Below are 18712 nucleotides of genomic sequence, written 5' to 3' on the forward strand. Positions count from 1 at the left end.
GTTCAGCTCTTTCTCTGTGAAAGTTCCCAATGGGTATTGATAGGGAGGTCTAGCCCTTGACTGCTATTCTGTGGTGTACTGCAGGGCTTGATACATTCTCCATTCCTTTTCAACATCTATATGAAACCACTGGATGACATCATCCGTCACTATGGATTGAGATACGTATTGTAGGCTGATGACACCCAACTCTCTATTTCCCTTCTTGTGGATCCAAGTGATACTGTTGCCACCTTTTTTTTGGTGTCTGGAGGTTTGGGGGCCTGGATGGGAGATAACAGGCTTCGACTGAACCCTGGTAAGATGAAATGGTTTTGGGTACACGGGCATCCGGGGCTTTGTCACCTTTGACTCTTGATGGGGTGACACTGCCCCAGAAAAATCTGTTCTGCAACTTGAGGGTTCTCCTGGACTCATAATTTCTGTTCAAGGATAGGTGGCAGTTGCGGGTAGGAGTTGCATAACTTTATGTTGTGGGTCAGTTGCAGCCTTTCCTGGACCAGGATTCTCTGCGCTTAGTCTTTCAGTCCCTAGTCATCTCATAACTGGACTATTGCAATGCGCTCTACATGGGGTTACTCTTGAAGAATATTCAGAAGCTATAGTTGGTGCAGAATGTGGCAGTATGGGTAGTTTTCGGGGCCCTAAGAATGGCCCCTGTGACACCACTGTTCCTCGAGCTACACTGATTACCAGTCTGCTTCTGGGTACAATTCACTGTGTTGGTGACCATCTTTAAAGCCCTTAATGGCATAGGTCCAGGCCACTTGATGCTAGCAGAGGAGGCACACTGTGGGTCCCATCAGTATTCCATATGGCAGGGTTGAGAAGGATGGCCTTTTCTGCTGTTGCTTCTACCCTCTGAAACATCTTGCCCCCCAATTTGAGGTTGGTCTCAACCCTCCTATCTTTTTGTAAGGGCCTAAAGAAGTGGCTATGCCAGTCAGCTGGGGCCCTAGTGGAAGATCAGCACAATGGAGATGGTTGATTGAGTAATAACAGATCCCACTTCCCACTTCACTCTGCCCCCACCTCCCCATCTGTCTTTGGTTTTAAGGTTTCATTTTAGCATTTTTTTAAAAAAACTAAGATGTAACTCTAAGCCACCCAAATTTCCCTATGGTAAGATGGGCAGCCAATAAATTTTATAAATAAAATAAAATAACATTGTTATTACAGTAACACTATACCTGGACATCACGTTAAGAATGAGAAAACCTATATAGGGTTTCTGACCCTATTGGTGCGACAATAACTTACAGTACGTCTCATAATCTTCAAAGCAGGGAGGAGTTGCATCCAGAGGCTCTTGAAAAAACAGGTTTGCAGTCCTTAGAACTCTTTCAAAATCAAACTTCAATTTTTTTAAGTGATTATGAATTTTGTTTAATCAGTGCAATTTTAAATTAACTTTAAAGATACATTAAATTATTGTTAAAATCTGCACTGGTATACTACTTTTGGAGTATACTCCATCATGTCACTCACGGGCTAACTGTAGTCATTGAACTGAAAAAAGTTTCAAAGCTCTACCAACACCTATTAAGAGATTATTAATTAGGAGATGTAGAGGGACACAAGAATATTCATGAAACCATCTCCTTTTTCAATTTGTGCTGGTAAAGAGGTCTGAATAAAAGTTGTAAAATGTGATCAGATGAACATGATTCCTGTTTTCAGATTTCTTAGATGGATAATGAAAACTGCATTTAGTATATGCATTGCATACAAACTTATCTCAAAATAGTTTCATTTTGAAACAACCATTTCAGATGCTTCAAGATCAGGACGTGATTTAAAAACTTTTCAAGGTTGGAAACATTTTACAGCTGTATGCTGTAATTTTATGGAGTTGCCAGAGAATTCTGAGATTCAGTGAATGTTGGACATTGCCTCCAAGTGGTTATTGGTTTATTTTTAAATTTTCTAGCCTGCTGATATAGCACTGGAGATGGATCGTGTCTCTGGTATTACTGGCTGCAGAATGGCATGCTGGGCAAAATGGCAGGTATTCAAGCAGCACATGGATTCAGTAAAAAACCATTCAGAATCTAGTCTGTGCTGCTTTTGGAAAAGATTTGAAAAACTGCTGTGATTCACCAGCTGCAATTATATTCTTATTGCTATTGGATTTTAATATCTTACTGCAGTAAGTACCTGTTTTTTTAAAAAGTTTAGTTTTTTTTGTTGCAATGCATTAAAATTAAAAGTATAGCAGAGTTTTAAAAACTGAAAATTGTGTTAATATAGCTGTTTTTCCCTGTTTAGCAATTCATTACCTTATAAAGAAGTGACATTTTAACCTACCTAGTAGTATGTGAACGACTTGGAAGATATATTTAATATTGAACATATTGAGAAATATTATTGCAATCTATCATAACAGGTTTGTCAAAGTAGAATATATTGCCTCATCCTTTATTATTATTTACCTTTGATTAGTTGAGAATGCTGCCTTTTCCAGGCCAGATAAGAAATTATTTCAAAAAGCTATTCTTCAGTGTCTGGAATAATGCCACTTTTCCAATTTTTCAACATTATTCTTTTAACCACTCCTCGTGCATGATAGAATCATAATTCTTGATAAACAAGTTCCAAAATATTTGGTATATAATTTAATGCTACGTTGACATCTTTAACATTTAAAGGTGATTGCATAAAGTTTTAAAAAAAGAAAACAGATAAAGGTTTCTCCTGTCTAGTTGTGTCCGCCTCTAAGGGTTGATGCTAAGGGAGCTAGCATTGCCTGAAGTTGCTTTTATGGCAACATAACTGTATGCCGAGGCACAGGGAATGCTGTTATCTTCCCACTGAAGTGGTACCTCTTTAACTAGTTGCTTTTCCACACTTTCAAACTGCTAGCTTGGCAGAAGCTGGAACAAGGACAGGAGCTCACCCCATCACATGGTGCTTGGGTCTTGAATTGCCAACCCTCTGGTTGATAAGCCAACTGCTAGGTTACCATGCCCCACCCATATGTCTGCTTACATGCATTAAAATACCATTCCAAAAAATTAACAAATGATCAAAGAACCATATTGTATTGGTGAATATCACATTTTTACACCTCTAACAGGAAACATCGATGTCCTTCCTTTTAAATTCATTATTTAGGGATCCAATAAATTCATATTTTAAAAAATGATAAATCAACTTTAATCGCAAATCTGTTCATATCATTTTAATATTTTTAAGAGTTGGAGCCATTGATAGAGCATTGTTGAAGATTCCATATCAGCACCTGGTCTAAATGTAAGCTTTACTTTGTAAACAAGCACAATTATGTTTTCTTTCACTAGTTGCACTAAACTAGGCAGGGTCTATTCTTGAATCCTGTTTCATCTGAGCCAATTCTATTTACTTCTCCATTATCATTCTACAAGAAAGGACCTGATTTTTTTCAAATGTAGTATGTATTTTATTTGGAATAAATTGTACTGCTTGAATTTCTGCGAGTTGTTAGTTTGAAAAGTAGCAAATAATTGTAACAAATAATTATATTTGGGGGTTTTTTTGTGGTTTTTCTTTTGCTTTAATAATTTTAACTTCATTTTTTGTGTCTGTACTTATGTTTAACTAATTACTCTATTGACTGCTCCCCCTGAACAAAAAACAGAAAAAAAGGTGATATTTGTGTTGCTTGTTTCTTGCACTGAAACTACTCACAGAAATGCATGGAGGAAATAACCACTTCTGTTGTATTTTCTAGGAAGTAAAAGTTGACCAGGTTACCAAATCAGCACTTGAGAGAGAAATTGATTTTGCTGCTATCTGTAAAAAGGTATGGTGCTTTCAACTTTTTTTAAAAGTTGTATTTTTGTTTGGAAAGTGTCTTTCTACCAACAATATATTAACACAAGCAGAAACGTTTACATCCCTCTTAACATAAGTCATAGATGAAGCTTCCCAGTGGCATGTCAATGCATCATATGGAACATCTGCAGGAGCATATAGCAGTGTCAAAATGGTAGGAATTGTCTGATGATCAAAACCTTGGTGCCTTGTGTGTGTATAAGAGAGATCATGCAATGCACTTCTTTTTTAAAAAGCAAGGTTTTGATCATCTAAATTGCATTTTGTTGGTATTGACCAACCCTTGGCAACATGTTATATTGTATGTGCAGATGTCAGTACACATTATTCTTAGCACTGTTGTTCTTGAATGATCTGGCTTTCTAGTTCCAAATGCAAGTTTTGGTATGATAGAATCTGTGTCGGGGTTTCTAATCATAATTAAAAATGTCTTACTTTTTTTTAGCACTCTGCAAAATATAAAAAAGAGTGTTTCAAAGAGTAGCTCTTTATATAACAGTTGACAAAGTGGTTGTCAATGCTTCCAGCATTTGATGAACATGCGGAAAACTAGGAGCTATAGAATTGGGAATAATTATGCATTTTGCTTCAAAAATCAATATCAATGTTTTAAAAAACTTTTCCTCAACCTTACTTTTATTTTAGATGTTGCATTCTGATAAATGGGAAAAAACAATTAATTGTCTTGAACTTAAATTAAAAGCTCAGAAAACATATGAATGCATGTACAGCAACCACAGTTGGGATTGGTAACTGTGTTGCTAAGTCCCGTGATCACTAAGCAGAAAATCACATGGTTGCAACAGGCTTATGTCACTTTCCATTTACACGCTAAACAAAACATGAGACCGCAACTTGTGATTATACTTCTGTGTTCTTCATTAACTTTGTTGCAAGCTAGTTGGGAAGTATCTGCGGGATCGCATCCTACCCCACACATCTCTGCGGCCGATTCGCTCTCACAGAGAGGGACTCCTCCGGGTGCCGTCCACTAGGCAATGCCAGCAGGCGGCGCCCAGGAGTAGGGCCTTCTCTGTGATGGGCCCGACCCTCTGGAATGACACTCCCCCAACATCAGAACAACCACCGATCTCCGCTCCTTCCGCAAGAAACTTAAGACCCACCTGTTCCACTTAGCTGCCTGGCCTAACCGTAGCTTTAATCTTTAATCTTTCTGGCCTGTATTTTAAATTTTTGGGGGTAGGCTCCTTAGGTTGCTTTTTAATTTTTATTATTATTGTACAGCTTTACATTTAATTTGTTTTTAGGGGTATTTAAGATTTTCTATTTTGTATATGGTTTTTTAACTGCTGTCTGTACACCGCCCCGAGTCCCTTCGGGGAGAGGGGGCGGTCTATAAATTCAATAAAATTCAAAATTCAAATGTGTATCACATCACCTCAAGATGCTTATGACAAGATGTGGTCACAAATGTGAGGATTGGTCACAAGGTTTTTGTTTTCACTATCAATTTTGAATGGTTGGCAAATGAGGCAATTAGTAAGCGAGGACTATAAGTGTTGAAATAACGTTTTTGAAAAATCCACATATTCTCAAGAGTGGAACAACAATTATGTTGTTTCATTATGTTTGGGTTATCAACGCACAGCTCAGTCTTTGATCAGAGATCCTGAAATTTCCAAATTTCTGTTTATTCCATCTTTCTTTTTTTCCTCCTTTTTTCCTTTATTCAAACAAAAACAAAGCCAGTTACATGTAATGAGTGAGTCTAAAAGAAAGGTAAGGGTAACTGTAGCACTATGTATCAGCCAATGGCATAATCCCTAGTTTCAGCAGAGCAACAGTATATATTTCATTGGACAATATGGGAGCTTGGATATATTGAATAGTTTTCATTTATAATAACAAATAACTTCATAATAGCAAACAAGTTTTGTTATTAATATAAAATTGTAGAAGTTGCATGATTGTTTTTGAACATATTTGTAAGGTCATGATCAGATCAATAACTCCATATTTGGTCAATACATTTATACTCTGGTTTCTCTTCATATATAAATATTTCACTTTAATTATCCAAACAATTAAAAGGAAAGTATAAATTATTTTTAACTCTTGAGAGTGGTTTGGGAATGCATTTAGTATAAAAAGAGAAAATTAGTTGTGCATATTAACATGAAGGTACATTTTTTTATATTGAACATCTATCAAGACTGTCTTTGGTCACCTTTCCACCATCAAGATTACAGTTGGGTTGATGTAAAATTAAAAATGTTCCTAATCTTGTTCTTAGAGATTGATTGATTGTTGCAGTTATTTATGACTCAGTCATATTAAAGATCTTGCTTTAATACCTGTATGTAAGTAAGATAGGCATTTATATTAAATTATGAGATTCAATTATATCAGGACATTTGTTTAAAAACAGAGCAATGTATCACAGTACATTCAATCTCAATGCACTTTTTCAATGAGCATTAAAGCTAACTGTTTGTCAAGTGATTTCAGAAATGTAGGAATGCAGTCTCACAAACCAGTATTGTTTTTATGGATTAAGATTCTTAACTTGTTATTTTTCAAATGCTTTGAAAAATGTTGGCATTTTTAATGCATTAATAACCAAACACATGATTACTGAAATAAACTCTTTACATTCTTTTCTTTAAGAGAAATGTATATATAGTCCTGAAGCCATTAAATGAATGAATGAATGAATGAATAAATAGTCAAGTCTTTGTGGCTTAGCAGCTCTTACTGAGTTAATGTAATCTTTGATATTGTACATACACTTTATATTGTATGAACATGGAATTCTATCACAGGTGTGGGTTTTGGTTTTTACTTGTATGTTTGCATCTAAAATACTTGCAGTATGAAGATAGAGCTTTCACTGGGGGGATTTTGTTTTGTTTTGTTTTGTTGCTTGTACTTTAATTCTACACACTTTTAGAGCAATACCATTACTTAGTGTTTTTCAAACTTGTCAACTTTAAGATGTGTGGACTTCGACTCCCAGCCAGCTCCCAATGCTACTCAGTTCCTTGGATGTCAAAGTAATAATATCTAAATATTCTTTTTCCACAAATACAACAAGATTAGTATTTTAGATATAAGTTTTACAGATTTAAAAGAACTCTTTGATCTTGGCTGAAGTGGAAACGACTGTGGATGTATAAAACCACAGTTTCCTGATAAATTTCCATGGCAAACAGATGTGAACTTTAAACAGAAATAGCTGTGATTACTTTGGGAACATTGGTGATGAGAGAATGTTACATGGAAGTGTAAAATTTGCCTGCTATGACTAATTCTGTTCCAGTAAGGTACATGAATACATCTTCTGAACCTCAGAAAATGTGTATATTTGAATTGTGCTCTTAAAAATATTTTCAGAGCAGTAGAATTTTTTTTGCCTAATTAGTATCTCCTCTCAGGCCAAAGAATATATCTTTTAGCAAAACTAGTTCAAGAAAAAGTTAGTTATAAATATTCCTGTCTTGGATTTCTATTTAAATGGAAGAATACTTAACTTGAATGTTTTATTTATAGACTATAGTTTCACTATAATCATAAGCTCAGATTCCCTGAGTGTGTCAATTCTGTTGATGATCATCTATCTGCATATAAACCTTTTGATGAAGCTGCATGAATATTTCTCTTGCCATAACCTGTAAGATGTCCATGTCAACTTGCCCAAGTAGGAGAAATTTCCCCATTTTATATATCCTGCTCAGGCACTATGGACAGCCGCTGATGGCCTTGAAGAAACACTGCAGTGATAGTTACAAGAATACGTTTTAAGCCAAGAAAATGAAAGCACTAGAAAGAAAATTAAATTGATTGCACCTTAATTTCCTGGGGTACAGGAGGGAAAGGGAAGGGAAAACATAATTAGCCTTTCAAGATTCTGTTACTGTAGCCTATAAGAATAATCTGAAACCCAAGAGCTTATTAGACAATGCTTGGATAGTGAGCAATTATTATTCTTTGATGCATGCAGTGTGTTAGAAAATATTTCTTTAACCCCAGACATGGACAAAATCCATGCAGCACAATATCTTTGTGACCCCAGTAAGAATAGCTAATACAAATACAAAGAAATTATTTCAAGGAGCTTTTGTCTGTTGTGGTAATGTTCTTGAATAGATGTCAGGATTCTTTTCAGTTGAGTTTCAGGGAGGGACATAGAACCAAAACACTTAGTTGACAGCTGACAATGCCAGAATAAAGATGGTGGCTTAGTGGCTTAATGATGCTGGAGATGGTGTTTCCTCCAGTGGTTTGAGTCCTAGCACTGCACGGCAGTGTGAGCTCCTGTCACTCTTCTCAGTTTCTGCCTACCTAGCAGTTAGAAAGCATGTTACATGTGAGCAGATAAATAGGTACCATGTCAGTGGGGAGAGGAGCTGGTGCTTCATGTGGATGGTTAGAATCCTGCTGGTGCTGGTTGCAAAGCCCTTTTGCAAGGTGGCTTCAGTGGAGGGAAAGAGACTCAGATGATACTTCAGAAAATCCGCTCATCCTAATGTTGAGCTTTGCAATACACCCTTGTTTCAAGGAATATTCTTGCAGAATGAACTACCTCTGTATATTTTTCTGTTTTGTTACTAAATTCTCATTCAACATAATTTTTCATTTTCCCAATATAGTCCAGTTCAACAGCAAGAGACAGAGCAATTGCTAGATTGGCATCTCATCCATTATTGAAGACCAAAATAGCTAATATTAAAGGTAAGCAGAATTCACTCCAACTTATTTTGTACAAGATTGTTTTCTAAATTTGCAGTCTCTTACTTGAATATATCTTAAACCATATAGCATTATGTCTATATGTCGTCAACCTCCAAAGAACATTTATAGTTGCCATGCAGTTTAAATATTTTTTTCATTCTGTTCACCTGTAGGAAAGGCGGAACTCCAGAATCACCAAGAAAATTAGCTGATGCCCCAACTTCACATAATCCAAATAGTTGCAGTGTTTTGTGTAAAAATAAAGCTGCTTTAAGTCATGCATAATGTTGCATGTATATCTTCTAGTAGAAAATTAATGAACTACAAAACTTTTAATTAATATTCTTATTCTTCCCTGTGAAACTAAAAACTAATGAAAAGAATCAAGGATTCTGAAATCCCTAATAATACTGTGAAAGTAACACAATTAGTACAAAAGACATATAGTTCATTAAATAAAGATTTTGGAGAGCTGTAAACTACTTAAGCTTGTAGATAACAGGGTTGTTTTAATAACTTCTTTACCATTGCTGTGCTCATATACAAGTTGTTGCTTTTAAAAAAATTAAACCTGGGTTTCTTTTTCCTAGCTGCGGTGGAAGACTTTAAAAATGCAAGACAGAAGCCAGCTAGAGCTGTTTCTTCAACGGAACAACAACTGGAAGAGCAGCTTAATAAGCATCCTGGGGAGACCCAGCATTCTGTTAGTAGCGAAACACTTAAACAAGCTGAATCTCAAGATAAAACAAAGGCGATTGAAAAAGCACAAATTGATAAGGGGGGAAAACGTATTTTTGAGAGTGGAATACGAAAAATAGCAGATAATATGAAAAAGTGTCCCTCATACACTTCTGCTGTGCCTGACACAGAAAATGACAAATTAATTCATCAGGATCAAATTGGAGACTCCAAATATTCACAAGAAAAAGTACATTTGAATGACATTGTGAACAAGACAGTAGGTGACTCTGATGAAGATGTGGATAAAAGTGAGGACATTAGAAAGGAGGAACGTTTTGATGACAGTACAGAAGAGAGGTTCTATAATCAGTCTTCCGGCACTGATGAAAGTAACAACAATGATGATTTCTTCATTGGCAAAGTAAAGAGAATGAAAAAAAGGAGACCAGCTAATGCTTCACAACCTACAGAACAAAAAATTAAAGCTGTGCCACTAAAAAAACCAAAGGATCCACAATGTGACAGGGTATTAGACCAAAATTCAAAAGACAGCAACCAGAGTTCAAAAGCAAGGAAGCTAGAATCTGTGTTTTATCATTCATTGTCCAACAACCAAGAACCTAGAATTGCGAGAAGGTAGGTTTTGCACTGAAAATCTGATCAATGATTTCTTGAAACTGTGTTCAAAAATGTTCAAACAATAGTTTAAAAACAACTTAGATTTTTCTGATAATGAAATGGAAGAGAATAGTATCCTCCTCAATCTTAAGAATCAAACACAGAACCTAGAGGTTTCCCCCATCTCTTCAATGTAGCATGTAGCAAAAACGAATTGTGCCCTTGGGACAAAAGTAGAATTCCTTTATTTTCGTTGGGGCTGAATTTGTGTACTGAGTCTCTGGAGAGGAAACAGAAGGGTTATAGTGGGGAAGACAGATTCTAGTTAGGCCCAATAAACATAGCATTAAGGAGCTACTATCAAAGAAACATGTCATTAAATGCATGCCTGTAATTTATGTGCTGCATATTTCAATGTAAAATAGCTCTGCCTGGAGTTGTGTTTTGGTGTTCTATGTTTTTCCCCCATAACAAAGTAAAACTGTATCTACTCTAAGCCAGGCTATGTGTTTCCCCTACTGTCTGCCTTACATGAGCCCTTCCTAGTTATTGAGTCAGTTTTCATATTGAAGGTTATTCAGAGAAACTGGATCTTATTAGCACCCATTAACAGATTAAGAAGAATCTAGATTAATTGTAGGAAACATTATAGAAATTAAGTCATATTTGATTTAGCTTGGCCATGTAAACACACTTATGTAAATAATTTATGCATTTATGTATGTACATTAGATTCATTTTTTATTTACTAATAGTGTATTCTTTGCTTGAAATTGTCTTTTTTCACTAACTTTTGTATTTTTTTTAATTTTAGGAATATTAGAGGCCATTTTATCAGAGACAGGACAAGTAAGTGAGAATACTAAAGTAATATTTTTGACATTTGTTTGGATTCGCGGACAATGAAATCTAGCTTTGCCTTAACTATGTAGTTAATGTTTTTATTCATCATGGGCTTTGATTTTTTTAGTATTGCTATGTTTAACAGTCTAAAACCTGGGATGTGTTTAACAATATTAAGGTTGTTTCTGCTTAATATGAATTTATGTGGTTTACCATCAGTTTATAATATAGCATTATCTATAGTAGTGGTTCTTAACCTGGGTGATATCGCCCCCCCAGGGGGTGATTTTATTTTTCAGGGGAGCGATGGAACGAAAAGGGGCAACGCGGGGGCAAAGGAACGGAAGTGGGGCGATATGGGGGCGATGGAGCGAGAAGTTTTGGGGACACTGAGACTTTTTTCATACAGTGAACCGCTGTATATCTGTCGTACAAAAACATCAGATCTCTCGTTATTAGTAGATTGAACTGTGTTTTAAAATGTTCCTCCAGCTAGCTTCAGTACAGAACGCCGTACATATGTGAATACGCATTGCTCATCTTCATGCACGTTGCGCAGCAGCCTCTTATCACTCTACCCATACAGTGGCGCACCATTGGCCAGAATGGGCAGTGATGGAGGGGTGAACGCTTCTTTCGAAACATCGCATGCTGAGTGACTGTCCCCTGTGATGTCAGCTGTAATGTCAACATAACTGTTGAAACTAGGTTTATCGACGTCCACGTGTGTTTTATAGTGTTCCAGTGCAGTCGAAAATTTAATTTGCAGTTAGTGCCTTTCATTTTGAAGACCTCTCAACATGGCCAAGAAGAGGAAGTGTCGCCAATATTCGACGGAATACCTAAAATTTGGATTCATTCTATCTCCTTCCAACGTACAGCTTCCGTTTTTTCTTCTTTGTGAGAAAACATTTTCAAATGAAATGATGAAGCCTTCCTGACTGAAAGACCATTTGGTAAGAATTCATTTGGATAAAGCTGACAAACCGGTATCATTTTTCCAATCCTTAAAGGCCAAGTTTGAGGGTCGCAGCACTGTTGAGAAGTTATTTGGAAAATCATCACTCAACGCCGACAAGGGGCTCATTTGTTCCTATGAAGTATCTTTGTTGATAGCAAAATGTGGCAAACCTCTCACTAACGCTGATTTTACCAGCAGTGAAACAGATTGTTGCCACCATGTTGGGGCCCAGCGCAAGCACTTTCACGCAATCAATTCCTTTGAGCAATGACACCGTATCAAAAAGAATTGATGAAATGGCTGCTGAAGTGGAAGAAAAGCTTATTGACACCTTGAAACGTACAGAATTCGTGATGCAGATTGATGAGTCAACAATTTGTGAAAATGAAGCCTTGTGTCTTATTAACGGCTTATGTCCATTTCATCAATGAAGAAATGAAGAGATCGAGAAAGAACGGTTATTTGTTCAAATTTAGCCACTGACACAAAAGGTTCTTCAATATTTAAAAAGGTTGAAGAGTTTTTTTAATGAGAAAAACATCCCTTTGACAAACATCGTGGCATTTACAACCGATGGAGCTGCATCCATGGTTGGACGATATCGTGGATTTCAAGCTCATTTAAAATCAGTTGTACCTGGAGTTATGACTGTCCATTGCGTCGTTCATAGATAGCACCTTGTCTCAAAAAATTTGAGTGGCTGTTTGCATGAGTCTATACGTTACGTCATTAACACTGAATAAAATTAAGTCGAATGCCTTGAACAACCAACTTTTTCACAAGCTTTGTGAAGAAAATGACGAGTTTGAACGTCTCCTTTTGCACACCGAAGTAAAGTGACTTTCAAAAGGAAAGTGTTTACGGCGATTCCATGAACTTTTTGACACAGTTGTCAAAATTCTTGAATCCATTGATCCAAGTCTAAGCAGTTCTCTTAAACTTTGACGTCTGGATGTAGCTTATCTCGCTGATGTTTTTAACAAGCTGAATGAAGTGAACGTAAAGCTGTAAAGTGATGGGTGGCATCAGAATTTTTCACGCAGTTGAGATATGGGAAAAAGATTTGAAATAAATTATTTGCTTCAATATGTCCTGATGACAATTTTAAAGAAAATAAAAAATGTGTTTGCATAATTTGAAGAATTATTTCCCTGTGTTGTGATTGAGTGGTTATGTTGGGGGAGGGGTCAATGATAACTTCCTCAATGGCTCAAGGGAGCGATTCTTTCAAAAAGGTTAAGAACCACTGATCTATAGTATGTGAAAAGTTATACTTTCAGTCAATCCATTTTTATTTGTTCATAGACAGCAAATGAAACAAGAATATAACAATTAGGGTAAAAACAAAAAAAGTTCTGAAGTATCTAAGAAGACTCAGAAAAATATGGCTTACTGTGCAAACTGTGTAATGGTAGTTAGCCATAATCAAGGAAATAAAATCTGATTTGTCTGACAATAACAAATTAAGATAAAAGAAATCTGAACAGCCAGGGTATTAAGTAAAGAATGGAGATGATAATAGTTGAGGGGTATCTGTACAGGTAGAACAGTCTAAAATAATGTATTTCATTGTCTCAATTATTTCTCCACCACATTGACAGTCTCTATTCAAAGGAGAACTTTCAGAATCTCCCTTCAATAAAGCCTGTTGGAAACGACATTGAATTTCTCCAAGGGTAAAACCCTTCTAAATTTTGAAATTGTTACGCAACTAAGGTTGAGTGCATAACTGATTGATTAAATAACTGATTGAGTTTCTTACACTTTATTGTTTGTTAATTTTTGGACAGTTTTTGAAAAAAATCTCCCACAGAAGCGGATGTCTAAAAGTTCGGCAGTGAAACGTACTATTGAGAGGAAGCCACCACAGCAACCCCTTCATCCATCATGGGAAGCAAGCAGAAAAATGCGAGAGCAAATATCTCAAATTACAGCATTCCAAGGAAAGAAAATTAAATTTGAAGATTAGATTTTTTTTTTAAGATAGAATCGCTGATTTTTTTTATTTTTTATTATTTTTTGCAGTGTTACACATTGACAGTCCTGCAGAAAGTGTGTGAAGCGGTATAAGCTAAAAAATTTACATTGAGGAAAAATAATTTTTCACTGCACGACGTTTTATTTTGACATTGGTACATTTTGTCAATCATATTTTTTTGATTACTTTATAGAGATCTTGCATAAAAAGGTCAATGGATTGATTCTGGTCTGTCGACACGTGTAGAAATCCTTCATGGACAATATTTTGAATATTGAAGGTTGATTTTGATTGCAACATTGATTTTATGGTTATTTGTTTGTTTGCTTTTGCCATTTAGCCCCTACTCAACTGCTTCTTTCCTGTGATTATGAATATGAAACAGAAACATGAATGCAGTCTGCAGAATAACTCTGATGAATCTAATGAAAGTATACTAGTGCCTTTGAAAGATTATGTTATAATAAATCTATAATTTAAAATACCACATTGCTTTATTTATGGCATGAAATGTAGCCTTTCTGTTTACTTTCTATTTCCTGAACAAGCTGAAAGAATAAATGTGATAGCCTGATTAAGCACCATAAACATTAAAACTAGAGTGTGCTTGAACGAATATTTGTGGAATATTCAGAAAAGGATTTGTCTAAACAAATATAGTTGATATAAAACCATGATGGTGGTAGAATTCCAAATAAAAATTGAAATGGAACATGACAATGGCTAAGTGCTTTTATTTGGCCTTTCAATATTTTGAGAATATAAAAGTATTTGCATTTTAAAATATTACCTCTACTTTTCTTTTTCTTTTTTATATATTTTTATTTTTTATTTTCAAAACAAACACATCCTTCTTTACATACTGTATCAGTTGGTTACAAAAAGGCTTTCATACATCTTTCACAGTCAACAAACATAATTCATATTAACTCAAGTATTTTAACTCAGATATTTATACATGTTACCATCATCATACCTACATTTTCATTTGATAATTGTTTAAACATCCTTCATCATAAAATATACCAAGATTTAATACATAACCACATACTAGCATTTCATTTACTGTTTCTAAAATCCTCCAATAACATTGAATCCTTATATCCTATTCTAGCTAAACGTTCATAATATTTAATAACAAAATTTTTTAATCCTCCTTTCCAAATCAGTTTACAATTTACATCTCATTTCCTTATGTAGTATCCATACCTATATATGCATTGTTATCATTATACTTCCTTTATTTAACTATATCCCGTATCATAACATTTTCCCCCTAATAATCAAGACTTAACTGTATTATTTATTATTTTATTATTATTTATTCACATTTCTAAACCGCCCCCTCTCCCAAAAAGGGACTAGGGGCGGTGTACAGTCCACAATAAATAACAGATAAAATACAAATATAAATAGAACTATAAATATATGTATGTATGTGGAGGAGGTTAAAATTAAGAGTACTGTACAAAAGAATAAATATGAGGCTAAAAGCCCTAAAAACAATTAAAACTAAAACATTACCCTTAAAATAACCAGATGAGAATATACTACCAGGAGTTCATAGATGTAACATTTATAATCATGCCAGGCCAGCTAATCGGAACAGGTGAGTCTTCAATTTTTGTCGGAAGGAGCAGAAGTCCGAGGTGGTTCTAATGTCGGGGGGGAGGTCATTCCAGAGGGTTGGGCCCATCACAGAGAAGGCTCTACTCCTTGGCGCCGCCCGCTGGCATTGTCTAGTGGACGGTACTTGGAGAAGGCCCTCCCTGTGAGAGCGGATTGACCGCAGGGATGTATGTGTTAGAAGAACACCCACAGTAATGAAAGAGAATTTTAGTCCATAGGTTACAAAGAATAATAAAAAAAAAAAAATAGAAAACTTAATCCATTCATTTTAAAAGGCTTGCATAAATTCCATCCATGAAGATAGCATTTAAAAAGTAAGATAACCCCCTGTCCAAAACCATTCCAAACTTAATTCTGCTGTTTATTTCTTCTGTTCTCCAATTTAAATTAATTTTAAGTTTTTTATAGGCAGTCTCTTTTAAAACGGCAAAAATTCCTCACCAGCTGGAAACACTTTCTCTTTCCGTATCCTTCCGTTTTGGAGCCGCCCCGACTTCATCAGCCTAATGGCTGGATTTTTTGTCGCCGGCTTTAAGAACTACTCTTGGATCGATCAGGGACTTTGCAATGTCCCTGAGATCAGCAAGGCGTATTCTTCCTGTTCACTGTCTCTGCGGGACGGTTTAGGTCCGATTGGACCACCCAGCAGCAAAAGTATCGGCTGCAGTCTCAGAGCATCGATACCGCATGTTCGTATCGTCATGACGTTGGCTCCGCCTCCCATATTACCTCTACTTTTCTAACGTTGATTACGGAATTGTAGATTTTAGTTGTTCCTTACATTTTTTGCAACTACCCATATTTCCCCCAAAATAAGTCTGAGTCTTATTTTCTTTTGGACCTCAAAAGAAGCACTAGGGCTTATTTTTTTTTGGGGGGGGGGGCTCTTTTTTTCATATATGAAAGACCCACTTCTGCTTGCTCGCGGCAGGGTAGGAGGCTGCGTGGCGCACTAGTGCCACTGTCACAAGGCAGGGAGAGTGGAGCTGTCCCACGTGCCCCACATAGTTTACCTCAGGGCCTCTGAAGTCACACCCTGACATCTGCCTTGCCTTGCAGCAGTGGCTCCAGCAGCCCATCCAGCAGGACCATGCGTGGCTGCTGGCTCACTACTTCTGCTTGCTTGTGGCTGCAACTAAGCAGGAGGCCAAATACCACACTGGTGCCGCAGCCACAAGGTGAGGTGGCAGAGGAGCTGCCACAAACATCCCACACCGGCTTACCTCAGGGCTCCCGCAGCCAAGCCATTCACACTATGACACTTGCCTCACCTTATGACCACAGCACCAACAAACCGCTTGGCCTCCTGATCTGTTGTGGCCAGCGGCCACATGGGCTCTTGCTGCACATGGCTGCTGGTGCTGCGGCCATGAGGCAGGTGTCAGGGCATGGATGGTCTGGATGTGGGAGTCCTGAGGAAACCGGTGTGGGGCACGTGGGGTAGCTCAACCCCCCCTCGCTTTGTGTCCATGGCACCGCAAGCAGCCAGATGAAATAGCCGACTGGACGGCTGCACAGACTCTTAAGTATGGCTTCTTTTGTGGGTAGGGCTTATATTAGCCACATGCGTAAAAATATGCTAGGGCTAATTTTCAGAATAGATTTTGTTTTTAGGGAAACAGGTATAAAAGAATACTTATTACACAACTATTAAGGGAGTAAGGAAGTAATCCTAAATGTTAGGCCACCGGTTTACATTATTTGAAATATATTTAGAAAGTCTTCCTGTATATAATAACTAGTTTGCTTCCAGTAGCTGGTTACTATAATTCTAACCTTTATTCTCTTTTATTTTCTTAAATTGGGTATTATACATTCAGTTATCTTTTATACTAAGTTTACTTTTATATTAAATAAAAACTTAAATGGAAATCAGCTATCCGAATATATTTTTTTAATTTTTTATGTGAAACAAATTTGAAAATGCTGCATGCTATGTATAATTTGCAGATTATTAAGGTGTTGCGCTTTTTATGTAATTGGTGATTAAACTTGTTGGTGTTGCTTTTTAAGGTGCCTAATAGCTCAACATGTTTTGTCGCCTGGGCCTAAATTTTTGAAGGCCTTAATATGTTGAAAAAGGATTGCAGTGAGCAGGAACAGATTGAGGAACAGAACAGAAAGAGAACTGTGCCTCAATTGAGCAAACACAGGCATTGCCCTATGTTGGCCTTTCAGCGACTAGTGAACAGAAGCGGAAAATGCTTGGTTGTAGGCCTCCTGCTATAAATTGGGACTAATGCTGTAGAATTGGGTCTCTGCCTTTATTTTGTACTAATGAGCTGCTTGGCAGCAGGCAGCGTAATGCAACAAGTTGTTTACACCACTGGAGAAGTCCATGATGTGCCTTTGCTGGTGGAGGTGGCTATGGAAGATTAGGTAGCAACAGATATCCCTGAGGGCACCTTGGGATGCTGGATGCTTTCACAGCCAACCCTTATGGTTTCCTAGAAGTTGAGGTGAGCTGGGCCTATATTGCTGGTTTAGTTTGTTTCTGCAAGGCAATCTCCATTTAGAGCTATAGCTATTTTACCACCGTTATGAAGCGTTCTTTTGGAGAACATGGTTTTGTTTTCTATTCCGCATTCTAGAGCCCTGCATTCTACCCAATTCTCAGACTTATTATTAGAGGCTTTGGATTTTGGTGGCAGCTGCTGCTACAGAATACCAGATTGGGGAACATGGAACATGCTGCTACAGAATATATTTTGGGGAACATGGTTTTGTTTTCTATTCCACATTCTGGAGCCCTGTTTTCTACCCCAATTCCCAGCCTTGTTTTTAGAGGCTTGGGATTTTGGCGGCTGCTGCTGCTACACAATACTAAATTGGTGTGGTATAAATGAAGAATTCTAGAATTGGTAGTAAAATAGCTATGGTTATCTCGAATACTCTGGTGGCTTTCAGAGGCACTGTCTCCACTGCATCCTGCCTCTCAAGTTGGGCTCTAGAGATCATTATGGGTTAATAGACATGTAGTTGGATCTAGGGGGTGGTCCCACAAGCACTGAAAAATGAGGTGGTCCTCTCGCTCCCCAAAATAACCTTGCTAGACCTGACTATATTGGGTAACCTTCATCCTCTCTCCTATTGAGAAGGTAGTTGTGCTGCAAATTATCTGAACCGCTATCACAGGTTGCAGGCTTAGGTATAGGACTGAGACAGAATTGCTCACAATTGTAAATAACCTCTGGTAGAAGGATGGGGAAGTTGTGTCCATCCATATTATTTTTGACCTCTCAGTGGCTTTCAGTATTATGGTATCAGGTGATTAAGAATGGTCCCAACCAGAATTTATGGCAATGGAAAATTTATCCCAGAGACTCTTCTTTGTGGAATTCCTCACAGTTCAATATACTTTCCCTATTCTGTAATATCTACATGAAACTTCTGGATGAGATTTGAGATGACTCTTCATAAAGTAATGCCAGATCAAAGACATAAAGATTTAATTTATTAAAGGTCTAGACTACATTTTGGTTGAACCTAGAGGAGAC

General features: G+C 36.9%; 1 protein-coding gene across 2 annotated transcripts in view; it reads left to right on the plus strand.

Moving 5' to 3' along the window:
- The window catches only part of SRFBP1 (serum response factor binding protein 1), a 42115-nt gene extending 27809 nt beyond the window's left edge, over positions 1-14306 (plus strand). For both annotated transcript variants that reach the window (XM_081942311.1, XM_081942310.1), the window contains exons 4-8: positions 3710-3781; positions 8424-8505; positions 9096-9822; positions 10619-10653; positions 13399-14306. In XM_081942311.1, the coding sequence (XP_081798437.1) occupies positions 3710-3781; positions 8424-8505; positions 9096-9822; positions 10619-10653; positions 13399-13577 (1095 nt within the window). In that variant the 3' untranslated portion in view covers positions 13578-14306. The remainder of the gene's footprint in view (positions 1-3709; positions 3782-8423; positions 8506-9095; positions 9823-10618; positions 10654-13398) is intronic.
- The last annotated feature ends 4406 nt before the right edge of the window (positions 14307-18712 follow it).

Source organism: Natrix helvetica (assembly GCF_964273705.1).
Source record: "Natrix helvetica genome assembly, chromosome: 2".
Classification (NCBI taxonomy): Eukaryota; Metazoa; Chordata; class Lepidosauria; order Squamata; family Natricidae; genus Natrix; species Natrix helvetica.